The sequence below is a fragment of the Aotus nancymaae genome, unplaced genomic scaffold (genome assembly GCF_030222135.1).
Source record: "Aotus nancymaae isolate 86718 unplaced genomic scaffold, 86718_ANA_hifiasm-v0.15.2.pri h1tg000011l, whole genome shotgun sequence".
Lineage (NCBI taxonomy): Eukaryota > Metazoa > Chordata > Mammalia > Primates > Aotidae > Aotus > Aotus nancymaae.
In genome coordinates this window covers 58,391,546-58,414,483 of record NW_026988422.1, presented here as the reverse complement: position 1 = coordinate 58,414,483, position 22,938 = coordinate 58,391,546, and the positions used below count along the sequence as shown (strand labels likewise).

The following is a 22,938-nucleotide window of genomic DNA, read 5'->3' as shown; positions in this document are numbered from 1 at the left end:
TGGAAATCATGTCAGTATTATCAATTCACTTCAACACATCTCCTGCAGCAAGTCACTATTATACTGAATTGTTAAAAAGCAATTATAAGCCGGGCGCAGTGGCTCACTTGAGGTCAGGAGTGCAAGACCAGCCTGGCCAACATGGTGAAATCCTGTCTCTACTTAAAAAAAAAAAAAATATGAAAATTAGCCGGCGATGGTGGCAGGTGCCTGTAATCCCAGCTACTTGAGAGGCTGAGGCAGGAGAATCACTTGAACCCAGGAAGTAGAGGTTGCAGTGAGCTGAGATCATGCTATTGCACTCCAGCCTGGGTGACAAGAGTGAGACTCTGTCTCAAAAAAAAAAAAAAGCAATTATAAATACTGTGCCTTAGGAGACAGAAAAGGCCACTCATTTTAAAGACAAAAAAAAAAAAAATTAACGAATTCCATAACTAACTCTGAGCACTTGTGGAATTAAATTGTAACTAAAAACTAAATATGAAAAGACTAAAAAAAAAATAGGATGATTATATTTTTAGAGCTAGCACTAACATTTCGATTGACAAAAGTTAAAAACAAAACAAAACAAAACAAAAAAACAGCAGCTCTACCTTAAGAGTAGGCTCTGACATTTTAAAAAGTCTGCACAGTTATTTTTGCTATGAACCCACCTGCTCATCCAGTAAAGAGATAGTATACATGCCCTATCTGTCAGGCATTACATTACATCCAAGAGATACAAGAATAAAATGTAATCTGTGCCCTCAAAGAGTTTACAACCAAATACAAGGGCACCTCTATCTAAGGAAGCAAGATGAGGAAAGGCAGAGAAATGCCTTTTCTCAGCAGAGCATGTTTAGATGTGCAAACAGTTTAGCATGGCTAATGCAAAGGAGAAACAGTCAAGAGAGTTGATTAAAAGGGAAGTGTGGAAAAGCAGCACACTAAAAAATAAGGTAAAAAAGCAAGCAGGGCCGGGCGCGGTGGCTCATGCCTGTAATCCCAGCACTTTGGAAGGCCGAGGCGGGTGGATCACGAGGTCAAGAGATCAAGACCATCCTGGTCAACATGGTGAAACCCCGTCTCTACTAAAAATACAAAAAATTAGCTGGGCATGGTGGCGCGTGCCTGTAATCCCAGCTACTCAGGAGGCTGAGGCAGGAGAATTGCCTGAACCCAGGAGGTGGAGGTTGCAGTGAGCCAAGATGGCACCACTGCATTCCACCCTGGGTAACAAGAGCGAAACTGCGTCTCAAAAAAAAAAAAGAAGTAAGCGAGGATCACTCTCCAGAAGTCTGTGTATGCCTCATGTGGCAGAGACTACCAATACCCATTTCCCTACTTATCTACAATAACAGCCCTCCTTATTTTTTAGCTAGACGCAAGTCTCCCCAGACAAGAGACTCTCTTTATCTCTTGCAACTAGAACAGTCAAGTTCTTGCCAAGGAGCTGAGAGTAAAAATGATTTGCACATCCTCTGGATTGTCTCCTTAAAGGAAAGGGCACATCCTCCTCTTCACCATTTTCTTTTTCATGCTGGTTCTCACATGGTGGTAAAACATCCTGGACCAGGTAAATCAGAAGGAACTGGATTCCTGAGCCATAATCTAAGTCCTAAGAGAGAACAAACTTCTAACTTGTTAAAGCCATCTGACTTAGATCTCGATTATAACAGATAAATTAATTCAGATGGTTAAGGAGTTTAGCATTACCTTGTAAGCATTTAGAGCCACTAAATATAGTCTGATTTTTAAAAGATTGCTTTAGCAGAAAAATAGTAGACAGAGACAAAAAGTTTAAAGATTATTTCTACAAGCTGGATAAGTGAAGGTAATGCCTAGTCTAAGGCAGTGACTGATATGAGAATGCAGAGAAGGGGATAAAAGTGAGAGATGTAAAATAAGGTAGAACTGAGAGGATTTTGTAACAGGTAGAAAAAAAATGATAGAGGTAAGGGAAAAATTTAAGATGATTCCAAGGTTTCTGGCTTAGGTGACTGAGTAGTAGACAGTGATGCCTTTCATGCCTTTAATGAGTGCTAGGAGGGTTTTTCTTTGGGAAATCAACAAAGACTAATAAATTCAGTGTTAGCAAAATATTTATTTCCTATCCCTGTGACTTTAGGCTTTGTTATTCTAGAAGTCTAGTTTCAAAGGGACGAATACTTCCACTAGGAGACACAACAAATGATTCCACTAACCTGAAGTTGAGACTCCAACTTTACTCTGAAGTTCCGAATCAAGAGGCAATGAAGACGGTTACTGTATTCACTGGGGATGACTGATCCTAACTTTCAAGGGGAATCTGGGTTACTACTGCACAATACAGGAGAAGATGAGTATGTCCAAAATGCAAGAGATCCTCTGTGACATCACTTAGCATTTCCCATGTCCTGAGATTCAAGTCCATGGAAAATTGCAAGGGGTTTTGTACAACTGCAAATAGCAGAACTAATTCAGAAAGAACCACTAATAGCCCACACCTTCAAAAATGAAAGCCTGGGTCACCCCACCAAGCAAGGAACCAGGACCAGCTGAGATACTTACTTAGAGCAATGGGAATACGGAATGAGTGGTGGAAGAACATATATACCAGCTACAACCACATGACCACTGCAGAAATATGGACTATAATAGTTACAAGTATTTCTTCCTTAATTTGATATATATGTGTTTAAATATACTTTTGTGTGTGTGCATGTATGAACCAAATATTTTTGGGTTCATCTGTTTTCTTCCTTGTTATCTAACACAGTATGTGTTAATCACAGTTCACTTTATATTTCAGTATTTAAGCTACAGAACATGAAAGGAGGAGTGTGAATCAGGTAGGAAAAGAATGAACTAATATTATCTTAAAGACGAAAAAAAAAAAAAAAAGACTTTATGTGCTCCTCTGGGGAAAGAGAATGTTTTTGGTTGTCCAGGAATAATGTCTCATGCTAGATGTGAAAATCTCCCAGTGACCCAACCTAATCAGAAACATATGGGAAAGGCGGCCAGGCACGGAGGTTCATGCCTGTAATACCAGAACTTTGGAAGGCAGAGGAGAGTTGATCACCTGAGGTCAGGAGTTCAAGACCAGCCTGGTCAACATGATGAAACCCTATCTCTACTAAAAATAGTAAACTCAGCTGGGCATGGTGGTGTGCACCTGTAATCCCAGCTACTTGGGAGGCAGAGGCAGGAGAATCGCTTGAACCCAAGAGGTGGAGGATGCAGTGAGCTGAGGTGGTGCCCCTGCACTCCAGCCTGGGTGACAGAGTGAGACTCTGTCTCAAAAAAAAAAAAAGAGAGAGAGAAAGGGAATTTTGGGAAATATAGTTCAGCCTAGCCAAGATGACCTTTTACAAACCCATGGCAAGGAACTTAAAAATACACAAACCCACAATAAACAGAGAAAAGGGGTAATCAGCAGATGAGAATCTGGTTTTTAAAATCTGAAAGACAAAGAAAAAATATGAGTGGTAACTTACAGAGCAGGAAGAAGCTACAGTTTAGAGTACTGATGGCAGAAGGGGATAAAATCAAAAGGAGGCTGGCTTACCCAGAGCACCTCAGAAAGAGTCAGGGTTCTCAGACACCAGGGGGTGCTAAGGAAGGAAAGGAGTAAAATTTGGGGCTAAAAATATGTAAATCTATATTCAGAACCATCAACCAGCCTTTCCCTAGGCTGAATGTTTCTTAAATCCTTGAGTCCCCTAGCAGTAGTGACAGTTCCCTACCCTATTCACATAAAGCAAAAACCTAACAGGTAACAAGCCCCTCTCATACACACAGAGCTCCCAATCAGTTTGTCAGTGTCTTCCATGCTTAAATATAAAGGGACAGCCAAGGATTGCTAGATATTTGAGGAACATATCCAAAATGAAAGAAAAACTAAAGATAAATAAATAGGATCTGAATTTGGAGAAACAGAATGCAAAAAGCAGAAAAGGACTTTCAACTCAAATTGTTATCCTCAGAGAGATTCTTAAAGAGACTGCACCTATAAATCAAGAACAATGTGCTATTTATAAAAAAGACCAGCACCAATAAAAACATAGAAAAAATGTTTTCCAATTCTCAAAATAAAAGATGCAATAAAAGTATTAGAAGTTAAAGTATCTCAGAAAGTACAACAAAATGTAAGATAAAAGACACAAAGATAATCAATCAAACATGTCCAAAATCCTACTAACGAAGAGTTCCAGAAACACAAAAAGAGAGAAAAAAAAATTAATGAAGAATAGCACAAAGAAGTATCCCAGAGTTGAGATTCCAATTTCCAGACAGAAAGGGCCCAGCACACTGAGTACTCAGGACAATTAATAGTAAAACCAAGCAAGCAAACAAAAAACACTTAAATTTCAGAATACCAGAGATTTTTTTAACTTTAGGGGAGAGGAGGTCACCAAAACAGGAAAAGAATCAGAACAGCACAACACCTACACAAGGTGATAGAACAAAATAGAACAATGATCCTAAAACCCTGAGGAATAATTATCTTCAACATCAAATTCTATATCCAAATTAGCAAGCGTGAGATTAGAATAAAGACATTTTCAAATACATGATGATTCAGAAAATTTACCTCCCACCTACCCTTCCTTAGCAAGTGACTTGAGCATGCACTCCAGGAAATGGAGGTACTGAATGGTAACAGGAAGCCATGAGATTTGATAAACAGCAAATCTCATTCCGGAGGATCGTCAAGGGGAATGCTGTAGTTAATAGCCATATGGCAGTGTTGAGGAAGAACAAAAACTTTATTTTTCAGAACAGTTAAATAAGTATGTAATATCTAAAATGTGTAAGCATATAAGTCATGAAAAGAGCAGCATAATTATTTAATGCTATGAAGATGGCAACCAAAAGCAGCAGCTAAATAAATAAATGAGGATACCATTGGAAAACACACGTGGGGAGCGTGGGGCAGTGGGTGGCCATTTTGCCCAATTTTTTAAAACCATGTGTATGAATAATTTTGATAAAAATGTAAACTGGGCCGGGCGCGGTGGCTCACGCCTATAATCCCAGCACTTTGGGAGGCCGAGGCGGGTGGATCACGAGGTCAAGAGATCGAGACCATCCTGGTCAACATAGTGAAACCCCATCTCTACTAAAAATACAAAAAATTAGCTGGGCATGGTGGCGCGTGCCTGTAATCCCAGCTACTCAGGAGGCTGAGGCAGGAGAATTGCCTGAACCCAGGAGGAGGTTGCGGTGAGCCGAGATTGCATCATTGCACTCCAGCCTGGGTAACAAGAGTGAAACTCCATCTCAAAAAAAAAAAAAAAAAAAAAAAAGTAAACTGTATCTTCTTAAAGGGCACAGAAAGAACATTAGCCCTCATCAGAAGGGCTGCTTCTTCTGAGACTATAAGATGATGAGCATGGTAAGTAAAACTAAGGGCTAGAAGTGAGATGTTTTACTGAGTTTGATAGGTAGCCTTGATTTCTGTGAGGCAGGAAGCTAAATTATAAATATAAAGCAAAACAAAAATGTTTGCTAAGAAAGCAGCACTAGAGTAGATGGTCTATGTGAAGGCTCGGCAAAACTATAATGGGCAAAGGGGAAGTGACCAGGAACTTGTCAAAGTATACACATCACAATGCTAAGAATGGAGAGTATATATATACAGAAAGAAAAAAAAAGTATGGCTTTTAGGGCTTGTGTATATGCTTTAGGGCTTATGATGGTTTGGTTCCTTTCTCGGAATTACACTTATTAATTCAAAGTGCCTCAATAATATATTGGATCATTAAAGTTGTATCAAATCATTTGCTATGCATTCAATGCAGCAATTATTTGTTCATGTAAGTGATAAGACTATCTTCCACAATGTACCAGAGTCAGTGAGAGACCTTATCAACATGTTATCTAGTATTCTAATCAAATTTAAGTATGAGCAAAGTCCCTTCCTCACAAAATTGTGAATGCCTTGAGAATTTTATCCAAGACTGACATTTTGGAAGAAGTAACTTTTATTGAACACCTATTGATTGTCAGGTAATGTACTGCTGCTAAAAAGAGAGTCATGCCTAACCTCAAGGAGTTCACCATCCACAGGAAGAGTGAGATAATTAACTCAACAATTAGAACAGAATTTGATAAATATGGAACATGTTTGTCTTGCTAACCAAAGTATTCCCAATGTCTGATTTCATTAAAGAATCCCAATTTGTAATTACTGAAGTGCTGCCCTAGGGCAGGAAAAATAGAAGTAAATAAAGCAAAGAATGGCAAGAAGGGAATTCGAGACAAAGAAAAGAGCATGCGTTAAAAACCAGAAGAAAGGACAAAGGAAGCAGGAGGCTTAAAAGGTGTGCAGATAAGAGGACACAGGCCAGAAGGGTTGAAAGGGTTGGTGCTTTGTTTTCAGGCCAAATTGCTGATCAACAGCCAAGGGCCATTATTTTATTTTCATTCTGGGGGCCAGAAAATGTTGAAACCATCTGAAATACACTTTCAACACTACATATAAATGGCAAATATTTATCACTATTTGACTTTTTTTTTTGTCCTTTTCTTTTTTAAGACAGGGTCTTATTCTATCACCCAGTCTGGAATGAAGTGGCATGATCATAGCTCACTGCAGCCTAGATTTCCTAAGCTCCAGCAATCCTCCCACTTCAGTCACCCGAGGAGCTGGGACCACAGGTCCTTGCCACTATGCCTGGCTAATTTTTGTATGTCACCAGGATCAGCTAATTTTTGCATTTTTGGTAGAGATGGGGTTTTGCCAAGTTGCCCAGGCTGGTCTCAAACTCCTGAGCTCAAGCAATCCACCTGTTTCAACCTCTCAAAGTGCTGGGATTACAGGCATGAGCTACCACACCTGGCTATTACTGGACTTTCAAATTTTCAAAGTTCAAAGATGTTGCAAAATGACAGACTCAAAACCTTTTTCATTTATAAAAGTAAAGACCTCTTAAGCCTTTGTAACAAATATATTAAGAGACACTCATATTAAAAATCCAAATAAGCCACATTTACATTAATACAATGAAATATTATGACCCTTTTGACATATAAAAACATGTACTTAAAATGTAGTAGAAACATTACATAAATTCATGAAATACAATCACATAAAAATGCATGCATTGTACACTGGTCAGATGAAAAGAAAAATAAGCAAATATCTGGTTTTAAGTATTTACGAAGTATTTATTTGTATAGTTGTTATAAATCCCCTTTAAAAACCCTAAAACTAGGTATAAAAACCTTAGAAGTAAGTATAAAGATTTCAAAATTTGATATAAAATTCCAAAATGTAAAAACTTAAGATGCATAAGAAATACAAATACCTTTAAAGAAGGTATTTTCTGTATTATATTTGCTGAAACATACTAAAATTAACAAACCATGAGAATTACAAGATACCAAATTCTGAAATTAAATTCCTTCCCTTTTTGTTTTCATGTGAAATAGCACCTGTTTCCTAATATCTACAACCAAGGTTCTAAAATTTAAAAATCACTATAAACAGGAACAATCATAACAAACTGAAATATAAAGAAAAACTATAGCGCTCACAGGCCCTTACTGATCCTAGTAAGATAGCTATAAGATAGCTATAGAATTAAGACGTCCACAATTCTAATCCTAAAACCAGTCATAAAGTAGTTGTGACTGATCAGAAGCCTTGATATAATAAAGATTTCAATTCTTCCTCCAAATGGTCAATGAATTCTATGCAATGCTCATCAAAATTCCAACAGGTTTTTGAAAACTGACAAGCTGATTCTAATAATAAGATAATCTAGAACAGCGGTCAGCAAACTATGGCCTATGGGCCAAATACAGTTAAAAGTGATTTTTTTTACATTCATGAAGGTTTTTTTAAAACAAACAAACAAAGGCTGCACATGGTGGCTCATGCCTGTAATCCCAACACTTTGGAAGGCCAAGGTAGGCAAATGGCTTGCGCCCAGGAGTTCAAGACCAGCCTGAACAACATAGGGAGACCCCATCTCTACAAAAAATAAAACATAGCCAAACATGGTGGGACATGCCTGTAGTTCCAGCTACATGGGAGGCTGAGGTAGGAGGATTGCTTGAGCCCAGGAGGTCAAAGTTGTAGTCAGTTGTGATCTGCCACTGCATTCCAGCATGGACAACAGAGTAAGACTCTTTGTTTAAAGAAAATTTTTTAAAATTGTAAAAAAAAAAAAAAAAAAAAAAAAAAATTGGGTTTCATTGGGCAAAAAAAATTAAAAAAAAAAAAGAAACAGAGAAAAGGAAGAAAGAAAAATATTTAACAGAGACCAAATGTGACCCACAAAACCTACAAATATTTACCATCTGGCCTTTATAGAAAGCGTGCCAGGCCAGGCATGGTGCACTTTGAGAGGCCAAGGCAGGCAGATCACCTGAGGTCAGGAGTTCAAGACCAGCCTGGCCAACATGGTGAAATCCCACCTCTACTAAAAATACGAAAATTAGCCGGGCATGGTAGCAGATGCCGGTAATCCCAGCTACTTGGGAGGCTGAGACAGGAGAATGGCTTGTACTCAGGAGGCAATGGTTGCAATGAGCCAAGATCGTGCCACTGCATTCCAGGCTGGGTGACAGTCAGAAACTGTCTCAAGAAAAAAAAAAAAAGAAAGCCTGCTAATCCCTTATTTAGAAGCACAGAGCTGAGGGCCTACATGAATAGATAAATTTATTGTTATAAAAGCTACAGTAACTGAAAAAATATGACACTAATGCAAAGACAGACAAATAGACCATGAAAATGGAGAGTTCAGAAACAAACACATTTAAACAATGGATTTATGATGAAGTCACTATAAAGTAGTAGGGATAACTTCTTCAGTAAATGGTGTTGGGGTCAACTGGATAGTTATTTGGAAAATATAAACATTGATTCCCTACCTCGCACTATACATTAATCAAAAAATCAGGTCTATATGGAGTGTTGATTTAAAAATAAAAGGTTAAAGAAATAAAAGACAGAAGAAAAAGCAGAATAATAATATTTATAGCCTTGGGTTGTGTTTTTTTTTTTTGGAGACAGGATTTCACTCTGTTGTCTAGAGTGGAGTGCAGTGGCATCATCACAGCTTACCGCAGCCTTGACCTCCCAGGCTCAAGCGATCCTTCCACCTCAACCTCACACGCCACTTCAACCTCACACGTAACTGGGACCACAGACGCATGCCACCAAGTCTGGCTAATTTTTCACTTTTGTATAGACAGGGTCTAACTATATTACCCAAGCTGATTTCAAACTCCTAAGCTCAAGCAATCCTCCTGCCTCAGCCTCCCAAAGGGCTGGAATTATAGAGGTTGGCCACCATGCACAGCTGACAATATATTTCTAAGGACAGAAAGGAAATGTGTTACAGTCATCCACTTAGTTATTAAACAGGAAGGACCTTACCACATATTTTTTGCCAAGAACCTGGATCATGTCAATTTGCTAAAAGGATATGTGACAGAATTATTTCATCTTTTAAGATTTCATCTTTAACATTTTTTCACTATCCCTTTATTTTATTTTTATTTTTGAGACAAAGTCTCACTCCATCACCCAGGCTGGAGTGCAGTGGCACAGTTCTATAACCTCTGGCTCCCAGGTTCAAGCAATCCTCCTGCCTCAGCCTGCCAAGTAGCTGGGACTCCAGGTGTGCATAACCATGCTCAGCTAATTTTTGTATTTTTAGTATAGACAGGGTTTTGCCATGTTGGCCAGGCTAGTCTCAAACTCCTAACCTCAAGTAATCCACTCGCCTACGCCTCCCAAAGTGCTGGGATTACAGATGTGAGCCACCACGCCTGGTCCCGTTATTTTTAACTTCTGTAAATTATGTGTAAAATTACTTTAAACTTTAAAATAAAAAGGGTACATTGGACCTAAATGGTAAATGGTAAAGACTATTTTTCTGGAATACTGAAATCAAACTGTCATATTGCAGCATTTATTTTCTCTTTTTTTTTTGAGACGGAGTCTCACTCTGTTGCTCTGTCCCCCAGGCTGGAATGCAATCTCCGTTCAGTGCCACCTCTGCCTCTGGGATCAAGTGATTCTCACGCCTCAGCTTCCCGAGTAGCTGGGATTACAAGTATGCACCACCATGCCTGACTAATTTTTGTATTTTTAGTAGAAACAAGGTTTCACCATGTTGGCCAGGCTGGTCTCCAACTCATGACCTCAAATGATCTGCCTGTGTCGGCTTCCCAAAGTGCTGGGATTACAGGCACGGGCCACTGCGCCCAGCCTGTAGCGTTTACTTTCATATACACATTAAAATAAAAAGCGCTGCAGTGAGAAATCTGTAATACACATAATGGATAAAGAACTATAGAATAAAGAACTCCTACAAAATCAATAAGACATAAAAACCAGTCAAAAAATGGAAGAAAGACTTGAATCAGAATTTCGTAAGACAGAAAATCCAAATTAACAATAATCAAATGGAAAGAAGTGAAACCTTGTTAGTGATCCGGGAAATGTAAATTAAATCAATTATCATGATACCACTATACACCCACTAGGATTGCTAAACCTTAAAAGTTTAACAATACCAAGTGTTGATAAGGATGCAAAAACACTGAAACATTGCTGGTCAGAGTATAAGCTGAAACAACCACTTTGGAAAAATGTTTAACAATATTCATTAACGCAGAACATGTATATGCTCTATATTCAGGAAAATTCCAATCCTTAGTAGATATCCAAACAAAATTAAACACACACAAACACACATACATCTAAAGGGACACATACAGTGTCAAAAGACACATAGCAGCACTTTTCATAATAACCAAAAAACTTCAATGACCATTAATATTAAAATGGATAAACAGATTGTGGTATATTCATGCAATGAACTATTGTACAGGAACGAGAATAAACAAACTACTACTACACACAACATGGATGACTCTCACAATAACACAATGTCAAGTGAAAGACGCCAGATTCACGAGTACATACAGTATTATTTCACTCATAGAAAGTTCAAAAATAGGCAAAACTAATCTATGGCTCAGTACAGCAGTTATCTTTGGGGTATTAGAAAATAACTGAGGGGAACGAGGGGAATTTCTTGGGCACTAGTAATTCCTATTTCTTGATCTAGTAGTGATACCATGTGTGTCTTTATTTTGTGAAAATTCACTAAGCTGTACACTTAAAATTGTGCACTTCTCTATTATCTTTCAGTAAGTAAGTTTTATTATTTATGAAAAATAAAATGTTCTGGAAACCAACATCCATTGATATGACAGTTCACCGGAGCAACAGTCGTCTTCTGGAAGACTGAGTGAACCCAATGATACACGTAGTGTCAAAACAGCTCCCCTAGATGCTCAACAATGTGACATGCTATTTACATGTGATGCAGTTTTGTCAAGTGACTTTTTAGAACTCGTGTTATAAGAAAGCAGTCTAAATCTGGATTTTGTGAAAACTCAAAGCCATTTACAGTACTTTATTTTAATAGCATGTCACTGGTAAAGTTGTTTAGCTGTGTTCTGAATTCTTGTTTTTCTAACCAGCTTTGATTATTATTATTATTTTTTTAAAGTGGCTTACCATATCAGTTATATATTGATAGCAAAATCTGAATTAGGAATAAAGGAAGTTTATAAGTGTCTTTAATAGTATAGATTATTCTTATCTGTCCTGTTCACTCACTAACCAGCTTCCCACCGATTTTTTTACCTAGTTACACAGGAGAAAAAGAACTATGTCTGGGTAACACTCCCAAACTATATAAGGGCTAAGTGAGCAAAAGAAGCAGAGGGGTGACTGAAATGGCAATGACATAAGCTAATCTGGGGAAAGGTTTTCAAAACAAGGTGGACAATGTGAGCAGGATCCAATTCAAGGATTAAAAAGCCATCCTTATCAAAGCTGAAGATGAAAATGCTGAAGAAAGATATCACATACCTAAAACAATAAAATCATCCACCAAGATTTCAGCAGACTGAAATGATGGCGCAAACCTAACTAGAAAAAAAATCTAAAGATAAATCTAAAGTCTTAGAAAAAGAAACAAGAAAAACAAAAACAAAAAACCAACCACATAAGTTCAGGATAAGAGAGATTTGGCTTAAAAGTTAATGTGAAAAGATCTGGGAAGTTAAATTGATGTTAAGCTCAACAAGAGTCAACACTGTGAGAGTGCTGAAAAAACAAACAAAAAGCAATTTGTTAAGCTATATAACATAAGCACACTATTTATAATGAAGTTGGTACTAGGCCTATGGTCCCCTGCATCTGAAGTAAGTGTTCATTCTGAAGGAGACTAACAAACCAAAGGCCCTTCAAAGGACAGTGAGCAGTACAGCAGGAGGAAGTTAGAACCAATGTTAAGACGAAAAGAATCTGAGTTGTGACTGGCAGAGCAGACTGGGTAAGGCAAGGTGAGGGAGACATAAGGGTAACAGTTTTTAAATAACTATAGTGACACGCTGTAGAAGAGGGATAGGATAATTCATTCTGTGTTGCTCCAGAGGCAAATCTAGGAATCAACAGATAACAGTTAAAGAATCACATTCGGGTTCAATGTAAAAAGCAAACTTTCTAGAATCAATACCTTATATGGCAGTGTTCCTTATCACAGTGCCAATGTTAAGCATACCACTGCTCATCACAAAAAATACAATGGACTTAAAGTGGATCAGAAGTCCTTGGATTCTAATCCCATCTCAACCATTTACTAGCTATGTTATATGAGGCAATTTATTGACAACCTCTCTGAATCTCAGCTTTTCTTACGTATTTATTTACCTCCTGAGATCATTAAGAGGAATAAAAAAGATGATATGTACAAGACCCATTGTGACAAACTGAAATGCAACACAAATGTGCATTGCCGTAGAGGAACATAATATTAGATAATTGTTAATATCCTCCAAGCACTGGATTATTAACTTTGGAAGTTATTTTCTTCTGAAGAAAAAACTTAAAATAGGTCCTAAATTCACACAGCCAAGATTTAGTAGGCAAAGAGAGAAAATATTAACATGACAGAAATCATGGGAGCAGAAAATGTATGTTTCATGAGGTGTTAAGAATGTACTTCTCTGATAGCAAATTAGTCACCAGATCTAAAAGGCAATGCTCATTCCAGGAGATAAGTACAAATTCAAATCAAGATGACACACATGCCAAATAAATCAAAACTACAAACGTATCTGTAAGCACTGACAGTAAGGGCTTGAATCATTGGCAGTAAACAGTGCTTCAATAGTGCTTTTGCTTTGGGGACCCTCTGGACTCAACTGTACCTGGACTGGGGTTCTACTTACTCAGCTACATGATCCTGACTGAGCAAGTTACCCAATCCTCTCAGTACTGGTTTGTTAAGGGTAAATACAGAATAATCTGCCTACTTCACAGGGTGTTATGAAGACTCCCATGAGATAATAATGTGTGTTAAGTCTCTACCAAGGCTTCTTGGTACACAGTGGAATTCATGCTAATTGCCCCTTTCTCTTAACTTTGATTGTGGATGGAGTTTTGTGCCATACTGCTTTCAGAATTATAAGCTTGGGGAATAAAAGATATATTTTGTTTTCAAATGCTAAAATGAGGTTAAAAAAATGATGATATAGATCCATTGATAATGAGATGGAAATCTTGGCAATACACAGATTGGTAGAAAATTAAGTTACAAAATAATCTACTCAGTATGATCCCATTTTTATAGCATATATTTTTAAAATGATTCTTTCCAGATGGTGGAATTAGGTAACTTTCACTTTTTTTTCCACACTTTTCTGTAATGTTTGAATTTTGTATAAGGAGTATGCATTTCTAGTACAATTCCCAATTGGGAAAAATACTGATTAAAGTATTTTTCTGGCTGAGCGTGGTGACTCACGCCTGCAATCCCAGTACTTTGGGAGACCAAAGCAGGCAGAGAGGCCAAGGCAGAAAAATCGCTTGAGCTTAGAGGTTCAAGACCTGCATGGTCAACACAGGAAGATCCCCATCTCTATGAAGCATTTTTTAAAAATTGGCCAGATGTGGTGGTGCGCACCTCTGGTCCCAGCTACCCAGGAGGCTGAGATGAGAGGATTGCTTGAGCCCAGGAGGCTGAGGCTGCACTGAGCCATAATTGCGTCAGTGCATACCAGTCTGAGTGAAAAAGCAAGACCCTGTCTCAAAAAATACTAATAATTTCCATAGAAAAGTTATCATTTAGGTCAACTTGGGGAGAAAAGTCTGTTTTTACAAACTTGGAAAAAATAACAGTTTTTAAAAGGTAAAGAGAAAAAATTTACACGCCATTATTTTTTTTCTTTCTAAATATGTCGGCTGGGCGCGGTGGCTCACGCCTGTAATCCCAGCACTTTGGGAGGCCGAGGCGGGTGGATCACGAGGGTTGAGACCATCCTGGTCAACATGGTGAAACCCCGTCTTTACTAAAAAAATACAAAAAATTAGCTGGGCATGGTGGCGCGGGCCTGTAATCCCAGCTACTCAGGAGGCTGAGGCAGGAGAATTGCCTGAACCCAGGAGACGGAGGTTGCGGTGAGCCGAGATCGCGCCATTGCACTCCAGCCTGGGTAACAAGAGCGAAACTCCGTCTCAAAAAAAAAAAATATGTGGTTCAGACAAAACAGAAGTATCTCCTTAACTGGAGAAAATATAAAGGATGTAAGCTCCACGGGGGCAGGAATTTCATGAGTTCTGTTATATTCACTGCTCTAAGCACAGAGCAGGAACTTAAATATTTGCTGAATGGATAAAAGTCCTATTTACCTTACACTAAATATCATCGCCTCAAGTCAGAAGAATATTGGCTTATTCATCTTTAACAATTAACAAATTATCTAACAAATAGTAATTGCCAATTCAATTATTTGTCAAATAAATGAAAAAGCAAATAAATATTATTTTTGAATCTAAGTCAATACAAAATGATAAGCATTATTCCACAATACTATATTCATTCTGAACTGTAATCTCTACATATAGGACAAAAGCAGACATCAAAGAAATGGGGGAAATGTTACCTTTCCTAGATTACACATGTGTTGTCTAACAAGCAGACAATATAAGTACAAAGACAGCATAAAAATTGTATAAATGAAGTTTTTAATATCATTAAGAACTATACAATCTAAGTTAACAAAATAGCCAAACCAAAAAAAGGAGAGAGGAAAAAAAAAGCAGGCCTACCTTGGGCCTCTTGGACTTTCCAAGTAACTACTTCTAGGAGGATCTGGAAGCAGGCCACCTGACCTCACTGGCATGTCCTTCACTGCAGTGACTGGCTGAGATGGAGCAACTGAAGACTCCCCAAGTCCTTGATCAGATGAGAACGAACTGTATGGCAGAGTAGACTTGCTCAAAGGAGCTTTTGAATTCACTTGTTCTGATGGACCAACAGATGATTGCAATGGAGGATGGTAAGTTGTGGGTGGGGCGGAACCAAAAGACACAGGAGTAGGAAGCAGTGCTGGTCTAGGTTTCTCTGGAACTTGTGAGCTCTGTGAACTGGAGGCTGGTGGAACTGGGGCTGCTGTTAACTGAGGAGGTATCCCTTGTGGAACTCCAGGAGGAGGTATTCCCGGAGGAGGTGTGGCTGAAGACAATGGTGGAAGGGGCATGACAGGTGGAGGTGCTGTTGAAGAGAGAGATGGTGGGGGAAGAACTGGTGGTGGCCCTGCAGAAGAGAGGGAAGGTGGGGGGAGAACTGGTGGTGGCCCTGCAGAAGAGAGAGAGGGAGGCATCCCTGGTGGGGGGACAGAGGTTGGTAGAGAAGGTGGCATAACAGGAGGGGGCATGCCAGGTGGTGGCACTGTAGCAGGGAGGGCAGGGGGCATCACTGGTGGTGGCAATGATGGAGGCAACACAGGAGGGGGCATTGTAGGTAGAGGTGGAGGCATCTGAGAATATGGAACAAAAGGAGGTGGCATTGACATGTTCCCCATATACTGGTTCTTCATGTTCTGAAATGAATTGACTTTCTCCTGGAGATAACTCTGAGTGGCTTTCATATGTCCCTGCCATGTTTTCCACTGCTTCTCATACTCCTGAAGCTGATCTTTATGAGGATAGGAATGGAGTTGTTCCTCCCACAGCTGAAACTCTCGCTCCCATTCTTGGTAAAGATGTTGAAACTGTTGCTGCTGCATCTCATAATGCCGCAGCTGCACATCTACAGACATGGTCTACAAATAAAGGGATAAAACTATTTCAAAACATTCATATAAAAGAATTAATCATAGGCTGAAATATTAATGAATCAAGGGCATTTGACGCTTTAGGAAATTAGAACACTAAAGACTTTGGGAGGCTAAGAATAAGCTTGTTAAGTTCTTTGAGTGATGATCATTCTTCTTCCTTCCTTTGGCTTAGAAAACTTACCACAGAGTTGGAAAAACCAACCAAATACTAAAGCAAATATCTATCTTAGCAGTCAGGTTTTCAATATTAATATGGATGATTTCAAGAGCTTGAAAAATGATCTATTATTATAGATATACAGACACATTATACCTCAAAGATACAAGACAGGCAGGTATCTAAGTCACTTTATCTTTTATGGTATATTTGCTTAGGTTTTTTGTGATGGTTGTTTTTCGGCCTTTTTGCTTATCTGTTACTGTAGTAGTTTGTAAACAAAATACAGGTTAACATGTAGCTAAATGGTAAAAATCCCAGGTTCTTACCCTTAGCAATAGTAGGCTAACATCTGGCCTGGGTTGACACGATCAGGAAACTCTAAACCCACCGCTCCCCAATCCCCCAGGTAATGTGGCACATAACTACTTGGGCACCCCCCCTTGGGAAACAACTAATTGTCAACAGTTGACATCTTTTCATTTTTCACACTTAAATCTTTCAATAATAATAAATCCTTTCAATGTCTTAGGGTAACTTCCTATTTGAGGGCTTTGGAGGCACTTGCCTGTATATGCGGTGGGGGCTGTATAATCTGCTGATACTGTTGTAGAATCTGCTGTAACTGAGTGTGCTTCTGCATTATTCCCTGATACTGAAAGCCAACTCGATGTTGCTGGTGCTGCTGCCAGTGTGCTGCTGCAGCCTGCAACTGCTTTAACCTGGCATCTTCTTCTGGGTCCTCGGACTAAAGATAAAAGAGGACACATTTTTATGTAACTCATAAAACAGCAACCAAAAATACATTAAAAAATATATATCCCTACAACTCAGAAACATCCAATTGTCAAACACAGTATTTTAGTCCTTTCTGTATTGAGAAAAGCCATTCTATCTTTAGATAAAACACAAAGCTCTATTTTTACTATTATGGCTACTAATAAAAAGGAGTTTATAAATTCCATAGTCTTCTCTGGAATAATAATCTTATTATTCCTAAACAGGACAACAACTTTTCCAGTAGAAAGTTGTCCCAGGCCAGGTGCCATGGCTCACACCTGTAATCCCAGAACTTTGGGAGGCTGAGGCAGGCAGCTCACTTGAAGTCAGGAGTTCCAGACCAGCCTGGCCAAAATGGTGAAACCCTGTCTCTACTAAAAATACAAAAATTAGCTGGGCCTGGTGGCGGGCACCTGTAATCTCAGCCACTTGGGAGGCTGATGCAAGAGAATCACTTAAACCTGGGAGGTGGAGTTTGCAGTAAGCCAAGATCGTGTCACCACACCGTATTCCAGCCTGGGTGACAGAGTGAGACTCCATCTCAAAAAAAAAAAAAAGGAAAGTGAGGGGGAGGAAGGGAGGAAAGGAGGAAGGGAGGAAAGAAGGAAGTCCTAGCTACTTGGGAGGCTGAGGTGGGAGAGGATCACTTGAGCCCAGGAGGTTGAGGCTGCAGTGAGCTGAGTTCACACCACTGTACTTCAGCCTGGGCAACAGAGTGAGACCCTGTCTAAAACAAAAAACAAAAAAAGAGAACCTTAAGTTACAGACCTTTTCACTCTGTGAGAAATTCTTTCCTTTTTTTGTCACTTTTCATCAATGGACTACAATATAATCATTATAGCTTGATAAGGCTTTCATGAGGCTCTTGGGAGAACAACGACCTTTGGACCAATATGAGAACCTTCCATGTGCCAATCATTATGCTGAGTGACAAGGATAATCACATTTAATGCTTCAATACCTCTATGTGATAGCTACTATTGAATATACTGACTTTGAAGAGGAGTAAAATGAAGCACAAAATGGTTAACAAGTGGCAGTACCTGGACTATAGCCTGGGCAGCTTGACTCTAAAGGCTCAAGCCCTGTGCTGTCAACTATGAACATATGCTCATATCTCCCTTTAGTGCTTAGAGGTACTCAATTCAGAAGAGTATCCAATTCTTGAGTCACTTAACCCAGGAAAAAAAATCCTTTTCTAAACCTGATACAACAGGCCAGGCACAGTGGCTCAGGCCTGTAACCTCAGCACTTTGAGAGGCCGAAGCGGGCAGATCACTTGAGGTCAGGAGCTCGAAACCAGCCTGGCCAACATGGTGAAACCCTGTTTCTACTAAAAAATACAAAAATTAGCCAGTCATAGTGGTATGTGCCTATCTTCCCAGCTACTCAGGAGGCTGAGGCAGGAGATTTGCCTGAACTTGGGAGGCAGATGTTGCAGTAAGCCAAGACTGTGCCATTGCACTCCAGCCTGGGCAACAGAGCAAGACTCTGTCTCAAAAAAATAAATAAATAAACCTGATACAACAGACATCTGATTATTTCACAAATGCAATTTTATAGGTACTTAAAAAAACAAAAATATATATCCATTTATGGTAAAAGTATACATAAATGAATCAGGAAAAAAGCTAAATAATTTAATAAACACTAAACAGATTATATGGTTACCTGGGGTTCCTCAGGTGGGAGAGGAGGTGGCACTTCCTCATTTGGAGGTGGCAATGGGGGCTCCTCAGAAGAAGGAGTTTCTGGAACTTGACTGGTGACAGGTACTGAAGCTTCTTCTTTTACCGGCTCTGGTGTATCCTTTGCTACCACAGGACCCTTTTTGTGTCCTGGCAAATGAACTTTTGTCCTCTGCTGCAAACTAAGCAAGTGCTGTCGATACCAGTACTGCTGCTGTTCCTACAACAGAAATAATTTTTAAGAATTTTAGTTGACAATCATGTGTCTCTGCAATGTAGTGTTAACGGGGAGCTATCTTTTTGTTTGTTTGTTTGTTTGTTTTTTGAGACAGAGTTTTGCTCGTTGCCCAGGCTGGAGTGCAATGGTGTGATCTCAGCTCACCACAAGCTCTGCCTCCTGGGTTTAAGCAATTCTCCTGCCTCAGCCTCCCAAGTAGCTGGGATTATAGGCATGTGCTACTACACCTGGCTAATTTTGTATTTTTAGTAGAGATAGGGTTTCTCCATGTTGGTCAGACTGGTCTCGAACACCCAACCTTAGGTGATCTGCCTGCCTTGGACTCCCAAAGTTCTGGGATTACAGGTGTGAGCCACCATGCCCAGCCGATAGGGAGCTATCTTTATGTCTGCATTCATGTGTCTATATGTAAGAAAAGGCAAAGTTAGATTGAGAAAGGTAAGTAAGTTAACAAGATCTTAAACATGGCTACTGAAAAATTTCAGTTTCTCCCCCAAATTTGTACATTTAAATTAAACTATATATATTAATTCAACATGCTTCTGTGCTCTATTAAAACATATGCTTTTGGAGGTTAGAGCCATCTTTCGGATAAATCCCTTCAGTATTCACAGCTACTTATTTTTAACCTGGCTTCAGTTGTTCAGATTTATCGACAGGAGTCTTATAATTAATGAATATAACCAAACAGTCCTACCTCTCTTCTCTGCCTTCTCTCTTTCTCCTCCAGTGCTCCTCCCTCTTTTCTTTTGCTTTTCTTTCTTTTTTTTTTTTTGGAGACTGCCTCTCGCTCTCTCACCCAGGATGGAGTACAGTGGCCTGAACATGGCTCACTAAATCAACTTCCCAGGCTCAAGTAATCCTCCTACCTCAGCCTCCTCAGCAGCTAGATTTGTAGGTGTGCGCCATGACACCCAGCTAATTTTTTTGTTTTATAGACACAAGGTCTTACTATGTTGCCCAGGCTGGTCTCGAACTCCTGGGCTCAAGCAATTCTCTCACCCCAGTCTCTCAAAGTGCTGGGATTACAAGTGTGAGCTACTATGCCCAGACTCCTCCCTCTTTTAAACACCTATTATAGCATTAGTCTACCCATACTCAGATGTACACACATATAAGAGAATATATTGTATTATTATTATTTGAGATGGAATCTTGCTCCATCACCTAGGCTGGAGTGAGATGGCGCAATCTTGGCTCACTGCAACCTCTGCCTCCCGAGTTCAAGTGACTCTCCTGCCTCAGCCTCCCAAGTAGCTGGGATTACAGGTACCTGCCACCACATCCAGCTAATTTTTGTATTTTTAGTAGAAATGGGGTTTCACTATATTGGCCAGGCTGGCCTTGAACTCCTGACCTCAGGTAATCCACCCACCTTGGCCTCCCAAAGTGCTGGGATTACAGGTGTGAGCCACCGCACCCAAGCAATATACTGTGTTTTAAAATCCTTTCTATTTATTTTTAAAGCCTTAGCTTTATCTTCCAAATTATATTGTAATTCAATTTTCTAAAAGCTTAATTTGTTCTTTTATTTTTTAAAAATTACAACAATAACCTTAGTATGTGAAAAATTAGAAAATACAGCCAATCCTCATTATTCTTGGGTTCTGCATTTGCAAATTTGCCTACTTGCTAAAATTTTTCTTTTTCTTCGCGATAGGGTCATCTCCCTCTGCCACCCAGGCTGGAGTGCAGTGGTGCAATCTCAGCTCACTGCCACCTCCGACTCCTGTGCTCAAATGATCCTCCTGATTCAACCTCCCAAGTAACTGGGACCACAGGTGTATGCCACCATCGAACTAACTTTTGTATTTTTTGTAGAGACAGGGTTTCACCATGTTGCCCAGGCTGGTCTCAAACTCCTGGACTCAAGTGATCTGCCTTGGCCTCCCAAAGTGCTGGGATTATAGGCATGAGCCACCACGCCCAACCTAAAATTCATTTCTAAACCCAAAATCCATACTCACTGAGCTTTCCCAGTCATTCACAAACGGGGAGAACAGTGAAAAACATGAGTTCCCTGATGTGTGCATTCTCAGCTGAGATGAGGTGCCTACCTTCTTCTTCCAGCTCTATACCATAAATAAGTGTCCTTTTCAGTCTATTTAGTGCCACATTTCCCACACTTTGTGCTTTTTTGTTGATTTCACTATTTAAAATGACCCCTAAGCATAGAGCTGAAGTGTTGCCTAGTGTCCCAAGAGCAAGAAGGCTATCATATGCCTCACAGAGAAAGTATCTGTGTTAGGTCAGCTTTGTTCAGGCAAGTGCTACAGTGCTGTTGGCCATGAGTACAATGTTGTTTTTTTTGTTTGTTTTTGTTTTATAAGAAGATGGTGTTTCACCAGGATGGCCAGGCTGGTCTCGAACTCCTGACCTCAGGTGATCCACCTGCCTCGGCTGCCCAAAGTACTGGGATTACAAGCGTGAGCCACTGTGCTGGGTCTGAGTACAATGTTAATAAATCAACAATATGTACTAAATAAGGTGTTTTTAAACAGAAACACACATAAATAAGGCTATGTGTTCATCAGTTGATGAAAATGTGACGAGAGACTCACAGGAACCTAACCCTTTATTTCCCCAAGGAGCACTGGTTCAGTATTCACTAATTCAGTGTCTGGGGTGACTTTATATAACTTAAATATCTCAAATAAAGAAAACTGACTACACAGGTAAGTAATAACTAATTAATTAAAATCAATAAAAGAAATCTCACCACTCAGGAAAAAAACTACAGGAGTGTTATTACCCTAGTATTATATAAGTTCCCATGGTTACAAGGTTGCATAAAGAAAACCAAAAGTTATAACACTAAAATATTCACTGATGAATATTTAGGTTACATAAGGAAAACCAAAAGTTATCATAACACTAAAATATTCATTAATGAACTGCCCTGTATACGTATATGATCAACAAAAGCATATGTTTCTACTACAATTATAAGGATGTAGTATTTTAAGAAAGTGATGCTGGAGAACATTGGAACTTATTACTGGCAGCTGAGAATCTGACAGAAGTGTTACCAGTTAACAACCAAACAATACTGTACAGTAGAAACGACAAAAGAGAATGGCCTGAATACCAAAGGTTGAAAAGCAGTCCCTACAAGAACTGATAAATCTCTAAAACATTTTTTCAACATGTCAAAAAATGAAATAAAAGGTATTCAAGATGAGATTTGGATGGGGCTAAAAAAATAAAAATAAAAGGTGGTCTATAATGTTGTCATACAATTTTCCCACAAAAATTATAGCAAAGAAATCCAATCTACACTTTATTCTTTATTCATTCTAAAACTTGGCTATCATTTCATTTATAACAATTCCATCAAATAAAAAATCTGCTTACCCTTATCACTTTGAGCTTTGTTTTTCCAGACTGGGTCCCAAACAAACGTTTTATGTTTTACAATAACTTTTGGTTCCTGCGTTAAATGAATTCACTTTACTTGCCATTTTCTAATCCAATTATCTTTGAATAACTAGGATTTTCTACATTGTTAATATTTTATAGTATAACCTCCCCTAATTTTCTTTATGCCAACAGAAGCATTAAATACACATAATACATACCTTTTTCTCACCAAACATACTGATTTGTTACCTGCTTTTCACTCAAAGAATGTAATTTTCTTAGGGAACAGCTGCCTTCCACTCTATTTATATCCTATCTGGTAGTCAAGCATAGTGCTAGAGCACACAGTAGGATGTCAACAAATGGTTATTGATCAACTGAAGCCTTCCCCTCTCGGTCATTCATTTCTACTACATGAAACTTGTTCCAACCTATTGGGAAGAATAAATTCCATCTCTATCTTGACGTCCGACCCATGATTGGATTTTTCGCTTTTAACTATCATACATATAGTCATCCCCTCCCAGTATAAAATTACAGATGGTCCCTGACTTAACAATGGTTCAATGTATGATTTTTCAACTTTATGATGGTGT

The 22,938-nt window shown here is 39.1% G+C and overlaps 1 protein-coding gene across 3 annotated transcripts in view; it reads right to left on the bottom strand.

Annotated features, from left to right (window-relative positions):
• YLPM1 (YLP motif containing 1) overlaps positions 1–22,938 on the bottom strand; it is a 73,209-nt gene that overhangs the window by 40,898 nt on the left and 9,373 nt on the right. For all 3 annotated transcript variants that reach the window (XM_012438170.3, XM_064375040.1, XM_012438171.2), the window contains exons 2-4: positions 18,728–18,964; positions 16,845–17,024; positions 15,110–16,104 (exon numbers count right to left, since the gene is read on the bottom strand). In XM_012438170.3, coding sequence (XP_012293593.2) covers positions 15,110–16,104; positions 16,845–17,024; positions 18,728–18,964 — 1,412 coding nt within the window. The remainder of the gene's footprint in view (positions 1–15,109; positions 16,105–16,844; positions 17,025–18,727; positions 18,965–22,938) is intronic.